At 24.2% G+C, this 19,173-nt stretch overlaps 2 protein-coding genes across 5 annotated transcripts in view; one reads left to right on the forward strand and one right to left on the reverse strand.

The window, feature by feature from the left end:
- The window catches only part of LOC126905893 (dopamine D2-like receptor), a 148,700-nt gene that overhangs the window by 107,165 nt on the left and 22,362 nt on the right, over window positions 1-19,173 (forward strand). For all 4 annotated transcript variants that reach the window (XM_050686014.1, XM_050686016.1, XM_050686015.1 and 1 more), the window contains exon 3: window positions 11,127-11,379. In XM_050686014.1, coding sequence (XP_050541971.1) covers window positions 11,127-11,379 — 253 coding nt within the window. The remainder of the gene's footprint in view (window positions 1-11,126; window positions 11,380-19,173) is intronic.
- Window positions 6,346-7,751, reverse strand: LOC126905898 (histidine-rich glycoprotein-like). The gene is made up of 2 exons (XM_050686029.1): window positions 7,598-7,751; window positions 6,346-6,832 (listed from the first exon to the last, which is right to left on the reverse strand). The coding sequence occupies exons 1-2, from the start codon at window positions 7,613-7,615 to the stop codon at window positions 6,518-6,520; spliced, it is 333 nt and encodes a 110-aa protein (XP_050541986.1). The 5' UTR covers window positions 7,616-7,751; the 3' UTR covers window positions 6,346-6,517.

The following is a 19,173-nucleotide window of genomic DNA, read 5'->3' on the forward strand; positions in this document are numbered from 1 at the left end:
GAGAAAAGGACAGAAGAAAACGCTATCTTTTTAATATACTTTTGAATGAGAGTGATAAGTAATAATTGCCTTATCTAATTTCTTATCATGGTATTAATGCCAAGTTTGTAATGTATACACATTATCATCATATGTATACACAGTAATCATGAAAAGATAGCGTTTTCTTCTGTCCTTTTCTCAATACGTATTTCAATGTTTAATACCGTAAAATAGTACATGAAAATTCAAATTTTCACAAACTTCAAAACGCTACAGAATATTTACTACTGAATATTAATAAGATATTTTTTTACTAAAATTTTACTTAAATTCTACTCTACAAAATAGTTATCTTAGATTTTTTTTTTACATTTTATTTAAAATTTAAAAATAATTAATATTTTTAATAAAATGAAAAAAATTAATTATTGAGATATAGCTATGGACCTAATGTATAACTATTATTTAAAAAAAAAATCAGTTAAAAATATAAACTGGATCAAAAGTTATTTACGTTGTCAGTGAGTGGTTGGCCACCTTGTATATATTTATATAAAATATTGCTTATTATTGTTGTATTGTTATTGTTATCATGTTAGTGGTGGAGTGGCAACTTCAGCTTTCCTGCTTTTGGGGGTATATTTTCTCTTGTATGACATAATTCTGTAATGCGGTTGTTATTATTAGATAATGTGAACATTATTCTCTAAATCTATTATTATTCTCTTGTACTACATGATCAACAATTCTAGATTTAATAATCTGTTTTTTATTTAATTGTTTTATTTTATTATTATATAATAGACAATTTAAAATTAGACTGATATATATTATTTGATTTATCAATAATGATTAGTGTACATTATATAATTTATCAATGACTTCGTGAATTGTTTCTCGAATTCAAAAAGCAAGTTGATCTATCTCAGACTTATACACCACAAAATATGTCGAAGTAACTAATACGGGACACGGAAAAGAAAATAAATAATCAAAATTGAATACTTTGATTCCATAAAATGTTGAACAAAAATTTCCCATTATTCCCAGAAGTGAGTGTATAGTACAATAAAAAAAATCCTAAAAATACAACCAAGTATTTAATAAAGATTTAAGTAATAATTTTGTACAATAATTCTTAAAGAACTTCACAAAATTAATTGATAAAATAATGTAGATGTACATAATTTTAAATCTTGATTTTCTCTATGTTGGTAGGTATTCATAATTAATAATATATTTTAAATATTAATTCAAGGATAATTATTATTAATAAAATTGTTTCCGTCTAAAATTTATATTATGATAGCAAGAGTACAATAATTCCAATAATTTAAAAAATATCAATTATAGCCAATTTTGTTTTATTTAATTTTAAATGTTTCGTACTAAATTTTTTTTTGGAAAGCATTAATATTTTGACTATTGAGATAACCCTGTAATAACCTAATTTCTCAATATATTAAAATTAAATCCAATTTTCAATCCCTCAAACTGTAAAAATATATTAAACGAGTAATACTGTAACTCATAAATCATACTACTCACTATTAAAGTTTCCATATTTTAAATAGTATTCGTAGCAAGAAATATGACTTTTAATAATCGCGTTTTTCCATGATTGGAAAAATATGATACTTGCGTGAGTGTTAGATTTATATCCTCCATTTATGATTTTAAAATGACACCAATAACCCTAAGATACCCTTTTCTACCACATCGCCAGATGGTTTCAGTGACTAAAATCACGTAGCATATAAGAAAACATCCATTTACGCTCTCTATGAATTTTTATCGTCCTATATTTGGCAAACATCTTTTCAATTGTTCAATTTATATAATTTGTACACTCTAAAAGAATATTAAAATCTTTAGATGCAAATGTTGATTGAGTACAAAAAAATAATACCAAAAATGTAATTATTTTTATTTCTTATGTCATCAAAGCTATATACAAACATATTGCAAGATCATAAATTTTATAAATCTTTCTCTATAATTAAAAAGAAAATAAAAACAATGACTAATTTTTACTAATATATTAATAAACAAAGTTTATAAAAAGAGTAGTTTTAGTAATCTATACTATTGATTCTGTGCAAAATATTTTTTGATGGTATTGATTTTTAATGAATAGCAATTTAACGAGTAGTTAAAAATTAATTTCCTAAAAAAAAAACTAAAAAGTAACCTTTGTAAAACATTTCATAAATATTGCACAAGGATTACTTTTTATATTTTAGAGAATTTTAAGAGTTTGATGGAAAAAAAACAGTAAGATTAGGCCATGACTATTAATTAATATAAATTTTCGAACTTCTTTACCACTATAAAAAATTTATTGTGACAACATTAGTTTTGTCGTCACAGTTTTACAAAAAATATATATCCCGATATTTTTATTTTTATGAACATTTGCTTTCGATATAAAAAAATATAGTCAAGTATTATTGACTGATCAAATATATAAATTTACACTATACGAATTACAATAAAATGTATTATACTCATATTTATATATTTTTATTTTAAATATTAAATAATTTGAAAAATTATTTTAGAAGTATTATACACTACTTTTTAATGAGAGTGTAAATAGGTAGAAATGAAAAAATAAAAACTATTTACTAAAAAATAAAGCCAGTAAACTACCTGTACACTGTATGCTGTATACCACGATTTTTTTATAATAATATTTGCTAAAATACCCTTAAAATTGTTTAGATTAGTATAGAAGAAATGGAAAATAAGAAATTTTTCTAAACTTTAAATAAATTAAATTATTTAAAATAGTTACAAGCGTGAAAATCAAAGCATGGAAAGTAACAATATTTCTTTCATAAATTAATTTTTGTCTTATTAAGTTTTTAAATTATTTCTTATTTTAAATAATTATTTTCATAGAAAGAATTTTTCGATTAAAATCTTTAATATAAATATAACCATAAAAAATGTAACAAAAATGGTTAGTGGAGTATTGTTATTTATATTTTATAAAGTAAGACCTCTTTTTGTTTTGTATAATAATTATTACGTACCACTATAAAGAAAATTATTGAAATCATTTTTCACTTGCTAATCGAGAAAGAGCAGTGACAATAGATGTCACGGATTCGTTTTTATACAGAAAAAATCAAGACTACAATAAATAACTTTTACCGGCAGCCCTCTAACCCATCTTTGCTCCGCCCCTGTCTGTTTTAGTGAACATTTGATACGACGTCCTAAGACTTATCTTAAGCACCTGAACGTGTTTCAAATTTTTCATAGTAATAAGGCTAATTAGAACAATATATTAGAATTTCATACGTTTAAATCTCACCAGTCTAGAAGTGTGACAAAAATACTCGTTGAACAATTAGTTTCCTATAAATTTAAGATGACTACATTGTACAAGTATTTTCAAAAAAAAAAAGTGACTTTATTTATTACATTGTGTTATAGAAAATTATATTTTTTCAAGCGAATTGTTTTACATAACTCAAGATATTTAAATATGAGATTTAATAATTATAAATTATATATATATATATATATATCATTTATATTATCATATAAATATTTTTCAGTGTACAATATTTTAACGAAATTATTCTTTTAGTTTATTTTTCAAAAAATGCATTCCTGTCGATATAAGAGAGATTAAACTTTTTTTCTTAAACAAACTTCACTTACTTTTGGTAGCTAAAAAAACATTTTATTTAAAATTAAAACGATATCAAAAATATTATTAATTTAAAACTAAAAAATATTAAATTCAAAAAGCCACAAAAAAATTACCAAGAAATCCTGTATACGTATTTCAGAAACAATGTTACCATTGTCAACACTAAACACATAGTGATACCCCGACCGGGAAAATACCCCCTTATATACCTAGTGACCTTATTACCTAAAGACCTTATCACCTAGGGATCTTATTACCTAATGACATATCACTAAGTAATATTATCACATTTTGCATGTTTTCAAAAATTTAATAATGAATTTCAGTAGCCCAAGATCACAATTAATTAAATTGTTCTTACTTTTAAACATTTCTATTTCCTCCCTTATATTATGATTTTTGTAATTATATGCGTTTTTAATTAGTTTTATGGTTTTAATCGAATATATGTCAATAAATGTTCAGCTACAGGAGATTTGCCAACTTCTTGATTTTTAATGTTTCTTAAGTGCTCTTTAAATTAGACATCTATGTTTCATTTTTTTTGTCCTACATTTATTACAACATTCACAATGTATTTTATAAATACCAATTTTTTTTTTAAATTCTTAATTTTTGTTCTAATTAGTTAGATTTAGTTATAACAACTATTTAGTTATAACAACTATGAAAAATTTATAACAAATGTCGAGTGCTTAAGATAAGTCTTAAGACGTCGTATCAAATGTTCACTGAAAGAGACAGGGCCAGAGCAAATATAGATTAGAGGTCTGCCGGAAAAAGTTATTTATTATAGGCTTGATTTTCTGTATAAAAACATCTATTGTCACTTCACTTTTTTGATTAGTAATATTAACCACAAGTAATCAATTTTTATTATAAAGAAAAACAGTTTTTACTGGTTATAATGAGGAATTTTGAATTTAAAAATTAATCTTCATCTATGATGTTTACGGTATTTTTATTAAAAACTCATAATTGAACACCGTGAGCTGTTTAGAAGTTCTAGCAGAATTAAACTTCACTTTTCATAAGTATTATGTAATTGAGTAGTACATACAATAACAAAAAAAAATTACAATTTCCCTAAATGAAATAATTTTTTTTTATAAAAGTAAACAATAGGTATACAGGGTGATTTTTTTATTATTAATTACTTAATATCTTTAAATAATAGTTATATTTAAGAAATTATTAATAGTATCTTTTATTGCTATAATTTAAAGAAAAATATAATCCTATTCTCTCTTTCACCCATTTAAAATAGTATCAAATTTTAAAGTTTTTTAAATAAAAAAATAACAGATCTATAACAAATTTCGAACTAATGTTTTGAAAGATATTACAACCAGAGAAAAACCTCGATCTATATAATAAATTCATTGTTTAATTTGATAAATATATCATTACTATTAAACCTATGATATATTTATCAATATGATATTTTTTTTCTTGTCTTGAACAATAATTATTTATAAGAATAGTTATTTTGTTCGTATTAATAAAACATTATCATAAACCCTTGATAAAATTTCTCTATCAAAATTGATTGAGGTTTTTCTTTGGGTATAGCATTTTTATAATGGGGATGAGTAAGGCACGACTGTTTATTTTTATCTATTAACATATATTAACCCATAGTCTAAAACCTAATAAAACTATTTCAAAAGTTATTTAATAGTATTCGCTGTTTTATTAGTTTTTAAAATTTTCTTATTTTTAAGTTAATCAAACATATATTTTTGCGTGAAGTATAGTTAATGAATCAAATTGTAACTTTATCGATTTATTAATTATTATTTATTATTTTAATTCATACCTTATACCTTATAAGGGTGTCAACTATTATTTTTAACGACGACATATATATTGAACTAGCTTACAAAATAAAAAATAATTTTTTAAATGACTAGCTGATAACAACTTTTGAAATAATACTTCGGAAGTTATTAACACTTTTATATAAAGTGGAAGAAAAGCGGGTTTCTTAATAAAGAGATATTTAACTGAAAATATTATTTTTCGTTAGTTATAATTATTATAATAAATATAATTATAATTTTTTGATGATACATATTATACGTTAATTTGTTGTTAAATGAACAAATGAAAATTAAGTTATCATAAAATCTAAATATCTCCATTTAACTAAAATATTCAACATAAAATAACTTAACTTTAACTTAATAACTCATTAACGTTCAGCCTTGAAAAAATTTTGTTCTAAGCTTTATATTTTATGACTTTAAACATCGCAAATCTAGTTAAAAAATCATGATAGCATATATAATACCAAAAGTTCAAATTACATCAAGACTGTTAGTTTTATCGATTTAGTGATCAATAAAATGATTATTTTTAATAATATAGAAAAAAGTTCTAAAAAATCATATTATTTAAAAATTATTACTTAATTTATTTTAAGATACAATAAAAAATAAAACCACGCTTCGTCACTACTTACAAAAGTGCAATAATTTTATATTTTTAAAATACACTTTAGAATATTGTTCATACAATTTACTTACACTTTGTATCATTATACTTGTATTTTATCTATACCTTTATTAATAACACCACGACCAGTAAAACCAATTTCTATTTAATTACTAAAATGGATTGAAAGCATTTGTCTGCATGTACGAATAAAATAAAGTTGAAATTTTTAGAATAAAATAAAAACATATTCTACAAAATGTTTTTTGAATGGTTTTATTGAATATCAAAATTTAATCATATAGTAATACATTACAAAAATTAATTTTGTAAAATTGTTATTAAACATTTACATTTTGATTTTTGTTTCAATAAACAAAATATTTGAAGAAAAAAGACAAACGTTTGATTATATTACAATTAAAATATTGACTAGTAGTGAGAGCCATGGTGAACATATTTATGAGGAGGAGGAGGATGATGATGATGATGGTATTCAGGTTTATGGTGGTGATGAGGAGGAGGTGGAGGAGGAGGAGGATGATGATGATGGTGTTCGGGTTCATGGTGGTGATGAGGAGGAGGAGGTGGATAATGTTCGTGGTGTGGTTTGTGATGTTCATATTTATGTGGTTCATAATGCTCATACTTATGAGATGGTTCGTAATGATGGTGACCGAATTTTTGCTCTTCTTCTCCACATAATACTTGGGTGACTACCGTAGCCACGACACAAAGTACAAAGAACTGCATAAAAATTTAAAAATAAATATTTCAATAAAATTTTATTTTATAATAGCTGAATTTAACTTTTGATGATTATAAATAATGCAAATTACTCCGTCCACAATAAATTAGTATAGATTATAAAATAAACAAAAAAATAGTAATATTAATAACCATTTATTAAAACACTATTAAATGATAGAAAAATTAAAAAATAATTGTGTTAATAATTTTACCCTCAAAATAAAATTTAAACAAATATTTCCCTACGTGTGAATTAATTTAATTACCAACGCAAATTGCTTTAGGATTTAAATTTTATTTATAATTAAACTGAACTGAAAAAATATATTTCTAAAAACAAAATTATTATGACATTTTATTTATTATAAAATTATATGATATACAAATATGTTATATTTTTGTGAGAAATTAATTGAAAAACTAGATAGTTATAATTTTATACCGATTAATATTAAATAGAAACGTTATTTAAATTGTTTAACAATTTCTTAAGTACACTTTTTTTCATTCTCATTATTTCATACTACTTCAAATTTGCAATAAACATAATATGTAATTAAGTATTATATTCAACTTAAAACAACAAAACTTTTACCATTAAACTATATTATGTTAGCCCGATTAAATTTAGCAAATTATCTTTGATATTTAAAATTATTTTCAATATTTTTAACAATTTTTTAATTTGTAAATTATTCTTATAGTTAAACTATTAACTAAAATAAACGATTTTACTATATAATAATAAAAATATTTACTTACCGATATGTATTTTGTCATGATTAACTGTTTAATAATAAAAGATTCAATCGATACTGTTTACAGCCAGTCAAGTACTAATTCACTAACAGTTCGCAGTAGTTTATATAGTCGATGGCTATCATCAATCTTTCTCTGGTATTTCGTATTGCGTATAACTATATACATCAGATTTATATATTTATGTTTGTTTCTTAACGCTCAATATAGTAAGTTTTGCCTTGAACCGCAAAAAACCCATCTAAAGTTTAAGGCCAAGGATTTAAAAAATCAAACCTGAATTCTTTTTGTTTTATCAATTAGCAGAAGAAACCGGTCTACGACGGTTTATTTTACCGCTACGTAAGTACATGAAATATCACATTTACGTACAGGGAACCAATCACTTGGTATTTCCAATACATTTATTATCTCAATAATATGAATGTATACGATTGTTTTTTTTATCTTAGCTATTTATTTAACTCTTTATCTAATATATTTTTACCATATTTGACATTTAAATTACCAACAGAACCTATTAATAAAAGAAAAATGTATTAGATAACAAAAATTATAAAAAAGAATAAAGTCATTTACTTTTATGAATTTGATGATTTGAAACAATGAACCTTTAAAATACACGATGAACTAAAATACATACATTTCTATAAAAACTATTCTAATAATATTAGAATCAAAAATTTATCATTAAATTTGAGGTTTAAGAGTAGGTCTGTTAGTAGATTTGTCTTAATCCTTGCAATATTCTTATTAATAATTATTTTCGCAAAAATAGTCTGTTTTGTGTTAGGTCCCACATATTGTAAACTGAGCACTAGACCCGTTCAATATTTAAAAATCTATCATGCTCATACAAATCTTGATTTATGTATTTTTTCTTTTTTGGATCAAAAATGGTGTATAATAATAATAAAATAATGTTTCGCATATATGTTACTTCTTAGATATCGAAATATAGAATTAACCTGTGATAGTGCAAAACTATGTAAACGGGTCACCTTCAGGGATATCAGTACCCTTAATTCAAGATTAAACAACGTAAACTAGTCAGAAATTAATTAAACATTATTAGTATACAATATGCATATAAAGACATAATTGACCAAATGTATACAATTCTTTCTTCTTTCGCCTCGCCTTAATCCCAAATACTTGGGGTCGGCCAAATGTATACAATAATAATACAAATACATTTTTTAATTAGTAGCAAAAAAAAAAAACGAATTTTTAAGTTTGTTTTTGAATATTGTTCAGTACAGCTAAAACTGAATCATAGCAGTCTGGGTAAGATATTAATTAAACCAATATTTTTAGATCAATTATAGGTTATGGAGTTTATTGCATGATATCCTGAATAAACGCGACAAAAAATCCTATGATATGTTGAACTTAATGCGATGTGACTAAAAAAGTCATTAAGACATTATATGTGTATATACGATCCCAGTGATTACGCAGTCGTTAATGACATAAGATGAGCTTGTATTATATTCTGATACTATGTGTCATCTAATAATTTATACGGAATATAATATCAACGTATTATTCAATACTAAAAGTGTCACTTTAAAATGATTAATTCGCGATAATCGTGACGACTTCTATATGAGTATGATGCTAAAGTATCATTATTAAAGTGTTGATGAGTAAAAATATTACATAGCTTCGTACGATGCCATACTTTGAAGTAACGTTACTTCAAAAACTATCTATTAAAAAATGTTAATGTCAATTTTTGTGTCCATCATAATCATTTAACAATTTTTAACCAAATTATTTTGTTCAATTACCTAGTTACTCATTTGTAATATGAGTATGTATAGAGCATACTAATAATATATGCTATGCATTTTTTTCCTGCTGTACCATACAAATATGACAAATACAAAAAACCCCGACACAGTGGGGACGTGACATAGTTAGGTCAAGTATAATGATATCTGACAGTGATTAAAATCACTATCATAAAAAACGCTTCGACGCAAATCTATAGATAGTGTTTAATTTTGAAAAATTGGTGGTTTTTTCAAAAGCTACACGTAATCTTATTACCTTACTTATATCCCGATTATACGTTTTATGATTATAAGTGTAATATATGAATAAATATATAAAGGGAAATGGTTTTTTTTTTTTAAAGTATATAAATTAAAGAGGTATAAATAGTATTTATCATAAAAAAATTGTATTGATCCATATATTTTTCAAAAAGTTATAGTATTATAAAATTAAAAATATAAAAAAGAATTTTTTTACAAAAATCGTATTTTTTTTATTAAATTTGATGTTAGTTTTCAAACAAAATAAAGTCCGAAAATTTTTTTTCCGTAATAAATTATATTACATGATCTTTAATTTAAGGTATATATAAAAGTGTCAGTATTTCCGGAACACTTTTAAAAGTTAAGTTGAAAGTTAAGTTAAAAGTTGTCATTTTTATTCCCCCTCTGTGGGCAGGTGGTAAAGGGTCAAATTTATAAAAAAATATAACAAATAATAGGTAAGGATATTATGCATCTATTAAAAAAAATGTATATTGATTCATTCAATTTTGAAAAAGTTATGGCAGTTTTAAGTAAAAAAATTGAAAAAATTTCGAAAATTGGCGATTTTTAAATTTGTAATTTTTTTGGAGATTTCTCCTAATTACGGGGAACGAGGGGATTTTTTTCAATTTTTGAGGATAACGTCTTTGACTAGGTACGATTTGTGATCTTTTGACGTATCGTTGAAAGAAATCCTTTCGGTGAGAGCTGAGAAGCTGTTAACAGACACAAAAAAAAATAAATAAAATCCCTTAGGAAGAATATTTTATGTAGAGAGGGACTATATGGCTGAGTCGATAACGCAACAGTGCTTGATATGTACTGCCTCGGGTTCAAATCTCGGGCACGGGCGGACTTCATTTGCCGAGTGAGAGAACAGTTCATAATTGGAGTGGCCATCCCTCTCTCCGACGACTGATTTACCACCCGTCCAGGAGTATCAATAGTTAAAACCCTCCTCCTTTGAGGGAGGCCGCTATTGTTCTTAATGGGCTTAAAAAACGTTAAAAGAAAAAAAGGTTTGGCTTGAGTGCTATTTGTTATTTGTGATCAATAGACATTTCTCTGCTTCATTTCTCCTACCACTTAAGTATAAAAATGTCATTTTTTAAATTAGATCATTATCTATTAAGTAAACTAGTAAGTTATGTAAATTTCCATTTGAAAATTAAAGTTAATGCCCTTATAAAATATAAGGAGTGAAAATAAAAAATAAAAATAAATTTAATTCATAAATTAAAAAAATTGTGCAATTAAATGAAAAGAAAAATATTATTATTATTTTTATTTTTCGATTAAAAAGATGGTTCATTAAATCTGATGATATATTCTAATTGTATGCAAAAATTGGATTCGAAATTTACATTATTCGTACTCATTTATGACTAATAACAGCTATAATTTCAGTCATATTATTTAAAAACGAACTACAATCGATAATATTGAATTTTTTAACTATACTGTACTAGTGTATGTTTTTACAGGTATATTGCGGTGACCCAACCAATAAAATACGCTAAACATAAAAACAACAGGAGAGTGTGGCTGACAATCGTGTTGGTATGGGCTATCAGTGCGGCAATTGGCAGCCCCATTGTGCTCGGTCTGAACAACACTCCGAATCGAACACCGGACCTCTGTCTTTTTTACAATTCGAATTTCATCATATACTCTTCCCTATCTTCATTTTACATACCATGCATTATCATGGTATTTCTTTATTGGAATATATTCAAGGTGAGATTTATTTATAGACAAACATTTATGTTATACAAATTTATAAATTTATAAAAAGAAAAAATCCATTAAAGAAAATGTTTAAATATTTAATATTTTAGAAAGTTTATTAATATCCATAAAAAAATATTAATGAGCTATTTTAAACATGTTTATAAATATTAAAAAAAAAATTTCTAATTTTTTTTGTAAATTCTACAACAAATATTTCTTTTTAGGATATGATTTTTTTCTAAACTAGATGGATTTATATGTTAAATTAATTGTATGTTGATTTAGAAAGTTAATAAAAACATAATAATTAGCTATCATAAATATTTAAAGCGTTAATAGTTATATACACTAAACTATCTTTCTGAATATATTTTCAAGTACATTATTTTTTTTTGCAATTTAGAGACAAGTCTTTTTAATTTCCCACATAATTGGGCCTACGTTTATAATACAAACGTTTTTAGGCAATAAAGTAGATTTTATATGTAATCTAAGTTTAAATTTAATCTAATTTTAAATTTTCTAACATTATTAAAAATGTTATCTTCAATTTAATACAAAGCAGTAATGGAAATAATATCATTAAACTTGTTGTCTATAAAAACACAATTAAATGATTGCAATGCACATAAATATTATATCTCGTCAGATAATTAAAAAGTGAGTTTTTACTGTTTCACTTTCTATGGTAATTTTATAGCGTTATAGAATTTATTATGAGTAATATTATAATTATTCAGTAAGCTAATGGGAAACGTTTAAGTTTAAAAACAACTTCACTTTTTCTTACATAGCAATACTATTCTATAAGGTTAAATTTTAGTTTTATTGAATTTTGAGTTTTTTCGTATGGAGAGGATATTATATTTTTTAAAGATAAATAAATCTTTGAATTTCCATTAGAGGAAAATCCTAATAAATTTTTTGAATAAAATAGTATACATTTTAGCGTATAGGTATACAATCAATAGAGATATGTACTCTATACTGACTTTAAGTGAGAATGTTTATGACCTATTTGATTGACAAATTTAAATCGAAAAGTTTGTTTTTTGCTTACTCGTACACTATTGCACAATAAAATTCAAATCATCGCTTAGATAAGGTATTTGTCTAAATTGTTCGTATACTAGTACTGAATATACGGCACTTATGCGTTATCTATACGAACACATAGACTAGAATTATAAAAAATATGATTTTTTAAAACTTAAAGTTTTTTTGTTATCCGTAAAAATATCAGACTAACTTTAAAATGTATTGACAGACTTTTATAAAGTACGTTTTTAACTACTTTAAACTTTACTTAAGTTCATTTTGATAAGATAAAGAGTAGTGCCAGGCAAAACAAGTCCAAAACTGAAAGTCAAGCGTTGGTCTTATTCTTAGTTTTAACTCTTGATCTTGGTCTTAATTATCACGCCTTGGTAGTTAGTCTTGTTCTAATATTGGTCATAGTCTTGCTATTTTTTTTGAAAGCTATTGTAAAGTTTTTTTACTTAAAAAGTTTAAAATGATACTCTTAAATGTGTCGTTTAAACCTAAATTAGACTAACACTAGCAATTGGTAAGTTAGTCCAATTTTAGTTATTGTATATAGAAAAGTTCAAGAGAAATAATCGCGCCTTATAATTCATAAAAATGATTGTTGAACCTAAACATATAATATTTTAGACAATTTTTCAACATTGATTTGCGTAGTATTCAATAATTAATTTAACAATTTTTTTAATGCAATCGTATGACAAATATATTAACAGCTGTCATTCATAGCCTAATTGCCTAATATATTAATCAATGAAACTTAGATTAAATATAAACAAAATGTATACAAAGCACTTAATGCCCTCACCTATAATAACTCGTCATTAATAATATTTATATTCAAATTAAAGTCAGAGTTTGAACTTTTTTTGAATCATTTTTGCATTTGATAGATATTTACTATTAATATAATATTGTTGTTTAGAAACATATTATTCATTATTTTCAAATGTTTTGCTAACAAATAAGAAATTTAGAGTACCAAACAGTAAGTAAAGAAATTATACATAACAAAGTAATCAGAGTTACTCGAAAATTCCTTAGAAATAAATATGTTTTTATTGTAACTATAGTTGCAGTTTTTAAGCTCAAACTTAATAAATTAAATAAAAATTTATGTTTTTTAGCCTATATTTATACACCATAGTCGTTTTTAATTAAAATATTTAAAATATTTTTTTTATTTTTTCGCAACTTAGTTTAAAATGTATTTGAACGCTGAATAAAATATTTTGCATAGATTACTGTGTCATAAATTCTCTACCTGTGATGTACCGTTTCATATCTAACTTAATTAAAAATATTCTTTTAAAAAATTAAAGTACTTCGCTTGTTAGATATTATTTAGAATATTTTATGCTAAAAAAAAATAACCGGGAATTAAGATAAAGTGAACTCTTCCATCAATTTGACGTTTGTTTCATATCTTGGGGTTGTATTTTTAAAGTCACAGTTACATAGGTAATTATAATAAAATATTCAATGCCAATAACTATATATGATGTTTTATGTTACGAAAAAAAAAATGATATGGAAAAATAGCTATTTTTTGTTTAAAGTGTCATTACTCTCGACCCAAATCAAACCCTTTAATTTTATTCAATTCAATAGACTATTGTAATTCATGCTTCTATGACATAAGGGCACTCAAGGCTTTTATTAAAAAATACTCACACATCTATCTGAATGTCATCATATAATACTCACTTGAGTATTAGAAATCTTTGAAAATTTGAGAAACTCTAGACATAAATTGAAAAACATATACAACCGGATAAACATTTTCTTATAAAATGTAAAATATTTTTTAATTTTTGTTGAAATCAAATGGAAATTGAAGATCTTAGTACAAAAATCAGTGCATTTTTAAAAGATTTTTAGTAGAAGCAATATTATAAAAAATGTTTTTTCTAGATTATATGTCTCTAGAAATAATAGTAATTTATAAATCGGATTTTTACTAAATTACTCATAAATATCATTTTTCTTCAAAATTAATAAAAAATAATTTCTTAAAAAAATGGAACTGGTTATTATACTATGCTCTTTAATTACTCAATTATTTTGTATAAAATTAAACCATATCATTTTAACTAAATCTGAACATTTGTAATTCATTTAAAACAAGATTATGTTTTATGTTCCTAAAATTTTCTTTTAAGTTTATTTAAAACAATTCTTACATTGGAAAAAACTAAAAATATATAACATTGACAAATCAACATCTTTATGTAGTGGAGTTACATAGTGGTTACTATAATGTCAAATAAGTGTACACAAAGGTGTTCGTCGATTTATGTGTCTCTTTTATACCTAATTTAATGAAAGATGAAAAGTGGTTCTAGAATAAAACTCCTTTTTAAGTTAATAAAATCAGTGTTCGAAAATTGTTTCCAAACTTTTGTTTTATCGTAGTAAACCTTTGAACTTAAAATGAATATTTTAGATGGTGAAATACCGAAAGTTAATGTTAATCAGGAACAGCAAAAATTAAACATTTTAAGGTCAACACACCAAAAAACTTAGAAGTTTCATCTCACTGTAAATAAATATAATTTTAAGTATCTCATATTTGCTGTCGTAATAAGTGACTAATAGTATTATTTGTTGTCATTATTAAAACTTGAGTAATGCTAACTATATCAGCCAGGAGACAAAGGAGAAAAGTTAAGTTTTCAAATTCCTCTTAAGTCTTATAAATACTACAAAAGGCATGTCCCTGTTTTAATACCTATTGATATTGTGAAAAAACGTCTTGCTAAGTATTAATTCTTTTGAAAACTAGTCAAATGTAGTTATCTCTATTTTAATAAATTACCAACAATAATAATGCTGTAAAAAAATTAATTTAACAATATGATCAATAAGACTATAGTATTGCATGCACAACTTGTTTTTGAAATTAAAATAATTCTTACGCACGTCAAAAATGTTTTTAAAAACTTATATAATATGTTTTTCCTATTTGTAATATTGAAAAAACCAGTATTTCATATTCATAATTACAGGAATGCGTTCATATGTTTATGGCTTCACAATTTGCTTATGTATCTTAATCAAGATTGAGAAAATTAATAAGCAACCAAAATACAAGTGACCTTGTTGCGATTACTTGTTGCTATGGGCTATGTTGCTATGATACTTATACGTAATACAGTTCTATTTATTTTTAACAGTTAAATATTTATACGAGCCTAAAATATTAGTTCGTTAATTCAAATTATATTTTACATAAAAAGTATGTATTATTTATTATATTTGTTAAATTAAACTTGATAAATTCTAAGTATTTCAGTATTATTCTTACTTATTTCCAGTTTGGTTAAAAAATTTATAAACTAATTATATGTAAAAATACCATACAAAATCTATACAAGTGTTTTAAATTTTATTATTGAAAATTTTTGTGAAATATAATTACCACTTAACTGGTATCATACTTGAATCAATCATACAACTTAAATGCAAAACAAATTTTACTTTGTGTCACATGCAGTTACTAACAACAAATATTAATCACTGAAATAGTGTAGCTGTATCATAAAATTTTAGAACATTATTTTAAAATATAACTTAAAACTATTGTGAGAATCTAATAAAAATTAATAAATTATACCTCAGGAATATTATTATTTAGATTCAATTATTTCAAGAGTTTCTTTAAAAAATTTTATTTACATGTTTTTTACGTTTATAAATTTGTTCAAATTTATAAACGTTATTTCTACATTTTATATGGGTATAACTGTAAAAATTTTGAAATGACTGTAAAATTAATAAATTATAATATAATATACTCAGATACTTTAAATTATGATCTATATTTGGTGACCATATAGTTTAAACAATTGCGTGAAGCCTTTATCTGAATTTTATGACAAAATAATAAAAAATAATAATTGATTTTTTGGCTAAATTTACTAATAATATTGAATAAATATTATTTGTTTGATAGTATTTAATATATAGTATTACTATATAGTTAAATTTATACACAACAGATAACCTTAAAAGCCCAACTCTTAGAATAGATAAGCGAGTAAAGATTTACTTCTTGTATAGTACTAAGCTATCTAATATACACACAACTTTAAGTCTATAATCCATATTTTATATTAAGTGTCAATTTGTCAAAAACATTTGCTTCTTGAACATAATTTGCTAATTCACGGGATACAAATGTATCAAACTTTATGTACAAAAATGTAATAAATTAATCTATAATGTTTTCATAATGGCAATGGGCTTACTGCCAACTGTATCACTAACTTAAAAGGTAAAATTATTTTATTCCTTTTTGGTTAGCATATTATATTTTTAATTTTGAATGTTTGCCAAAATGTAGAATCAAATTATTAAGTTTCATTATAAATGCATTACTTTATGAAAGAAATTATACTAATTAAACATTTCAAATACATTTAAGAATTAAGCAAAAAAAGGATGGGAGTTCCTCAGTCTCGAGCATAATTTTTTTAAAGGTTTTAGGTGTTTTATTTAAGAAATGTGTACAAAGTGAATTAATTTTACTAAGAATAATGACTTTTAAGTTCATTCTGTTTTCATTAGGGTACATTTTAAATCACCACCAAAAGCAAATTTGTTTACTTTTATGGCTCAGCATACATATTTAAACATTAGACTGACTAAAAAAAAAAATTTTTTTTTCAAAATTCAATTGTACACACCAAAAGAAAGAAGCCGTATAAAATTGAGCTATAACCCTAAAAAATCATTCAAGATCACATTCTATCATTTAAAAACATAGGAAAATGGAATTGTTGTATAAAATTGCAAATTTAAAAAAAAATATGTATATATAATATATAATATATATTATATATACATAAATAATTGAAATATATTATATATACATAAATAATTGAAATATATTATATTTCAATTATTTTGCATATTTTTAAAAAGTCACATTTATTTTTACAACAAAATACATACCTAAAATAATAAATTTAATTGATTTTCGGTTTGTTGAAATTTTTACAAACAGTAAGATGCTAAAACTTTTGTTTTAAATGGATGAAAAATTAATTGTTTGATTATGTAGTATGTTACAAAAACTTTTAGTTTTTAAAATAAGTAAAAATATTTAAAAAAAACAAATAAATTTTTTGAAAAATTAACGATTTTATACAATAATTCCATTAGTCCAAATTTGGAAGGATGTATTATTTTGGTTTGTACAATTAATTTTTGAATAAACAATTTTTTTTTGGTATGTTTAGTATACATGTTCCCGTCTAGGTTCGGGGAAAGAATAGACCCAGAGTATTCCCTGCTGACCGTAAAAGGCGATTAAAAGGGACTGGATGAGGGAAGCAGCTTATTCAGTATTGGATGCTAGTGGAGGACAAACGGGCTGGCACAGCTGTATACCAAATAACTGTAGGCGATGATAGAAGACATCTCCACGACAACAATACAGCGATGTGAAAAGAAAGGGAAACCACCACAATAACATCCCTAGTATTTGCAAAATAAATTGCAAACTCAACGCAAAAAATTTCGGACAAAAAGTAATCTCTCATTCGGATGTCCGGGTGAGAACTACCTTGAGAAACGCAAAGTGGAGGTATTAAAGAATTGGTACCTGGAATGTAAGATCCCTTGGAAGATGTGAAAAATTTAAAAATCTTAAGCTGGAAATAAAAAGATTGAATATTGACATACTTGGAGTAAGTGAAATAAGATGGCCTGAATGTGGTAATTTTTGTAGCCATAAATATAGAGTTGTGTACACAGGTTCAAGTGATAGATACACAGGACTAGGCTTCCTGATGAACAAACAATGTGGTAAAAACCTTATGAGCTACTACCAATGCACTGGCAGAATTATCATAGTAAAAATAAACTCCTACCTATCAATAACAACGATTATTTAAGTATATATGCTAACAACAACATACAACGACGACAAAATTGAAGAAGTGTAAGACAAATAGATGAGATTTTAATGAATAAAAATGACGAAAGCTGCAGATAACGTCATTATCCTGGGTGATTGGAATGCGTCAGTAGGAGAGCAAAATGACGGATATATAGTAGAAAATTATGGACTAGGAAATAGAAATGAAAGACTTATACAATTTTGTACGCAACACAAACTTGTGTTAGCAAACCCCTGTTCAAGAAACACAAACGAAGAAGGTTTACGTGGAAAGCTCCTAAAGATATAAGTATCAAACTGATTACATTATGACAAAACAAAGATTTAGAAACCAAATTAGGCAATGTAAAGCGTTTGCTTTACAAACCGGATTGCTATCAATAGTAACCTTGTTCTATTTTCATAAAAATAAAAATTAATTATCAAAATTTTTATAAACTATTTTCTGATCTTATTTATTAATTTTATATATTGTAAAAGTGAATTATCTTCATATTATACATACTCCAAAATATTATGTCACATGAGCCACAAAATATAGTATAATAATAATATGAATAACACATGTGAGTACGTTTAAGATAAATCGTATCCAAACTTGAAAATCTCTTAACTATCAATAAATTATTTTAACTTAAGTCAAGGTTAAACAACAGCTTAGATATAATAAAAGTTAAAAATTATTATATTTCTGTAATAATTTATCTCTGAAATAATACAGTTCATGACTTGTATAAAAATTTACTATTTCAGTAAAACTTTACTTTTTCTGTTATTTCTTTTATTATAAATATTATTATTATATTAAGTTTACGAAAAAATAGTTTTATATTAAAGATTAGCTTTAAATA

This window comes from Daktulosphaira vitifoliae, unplaced genomic scaffold (assembly GCF_025091365.1).
Source record: "Daktulosphaira vitifoliae isolate Bord-2020 unplaced genomic scaffold, ASM2509136v1 Scaffold_4, whole genome shotgun sequence".
Taxonomy (NCBI): Eukaryota; Metazoa; Arthropoda; class Insecta; order Hemiptera; family Phylloxeridae; genus Daktulosphaira; species Daktulosphaira vitifoliae.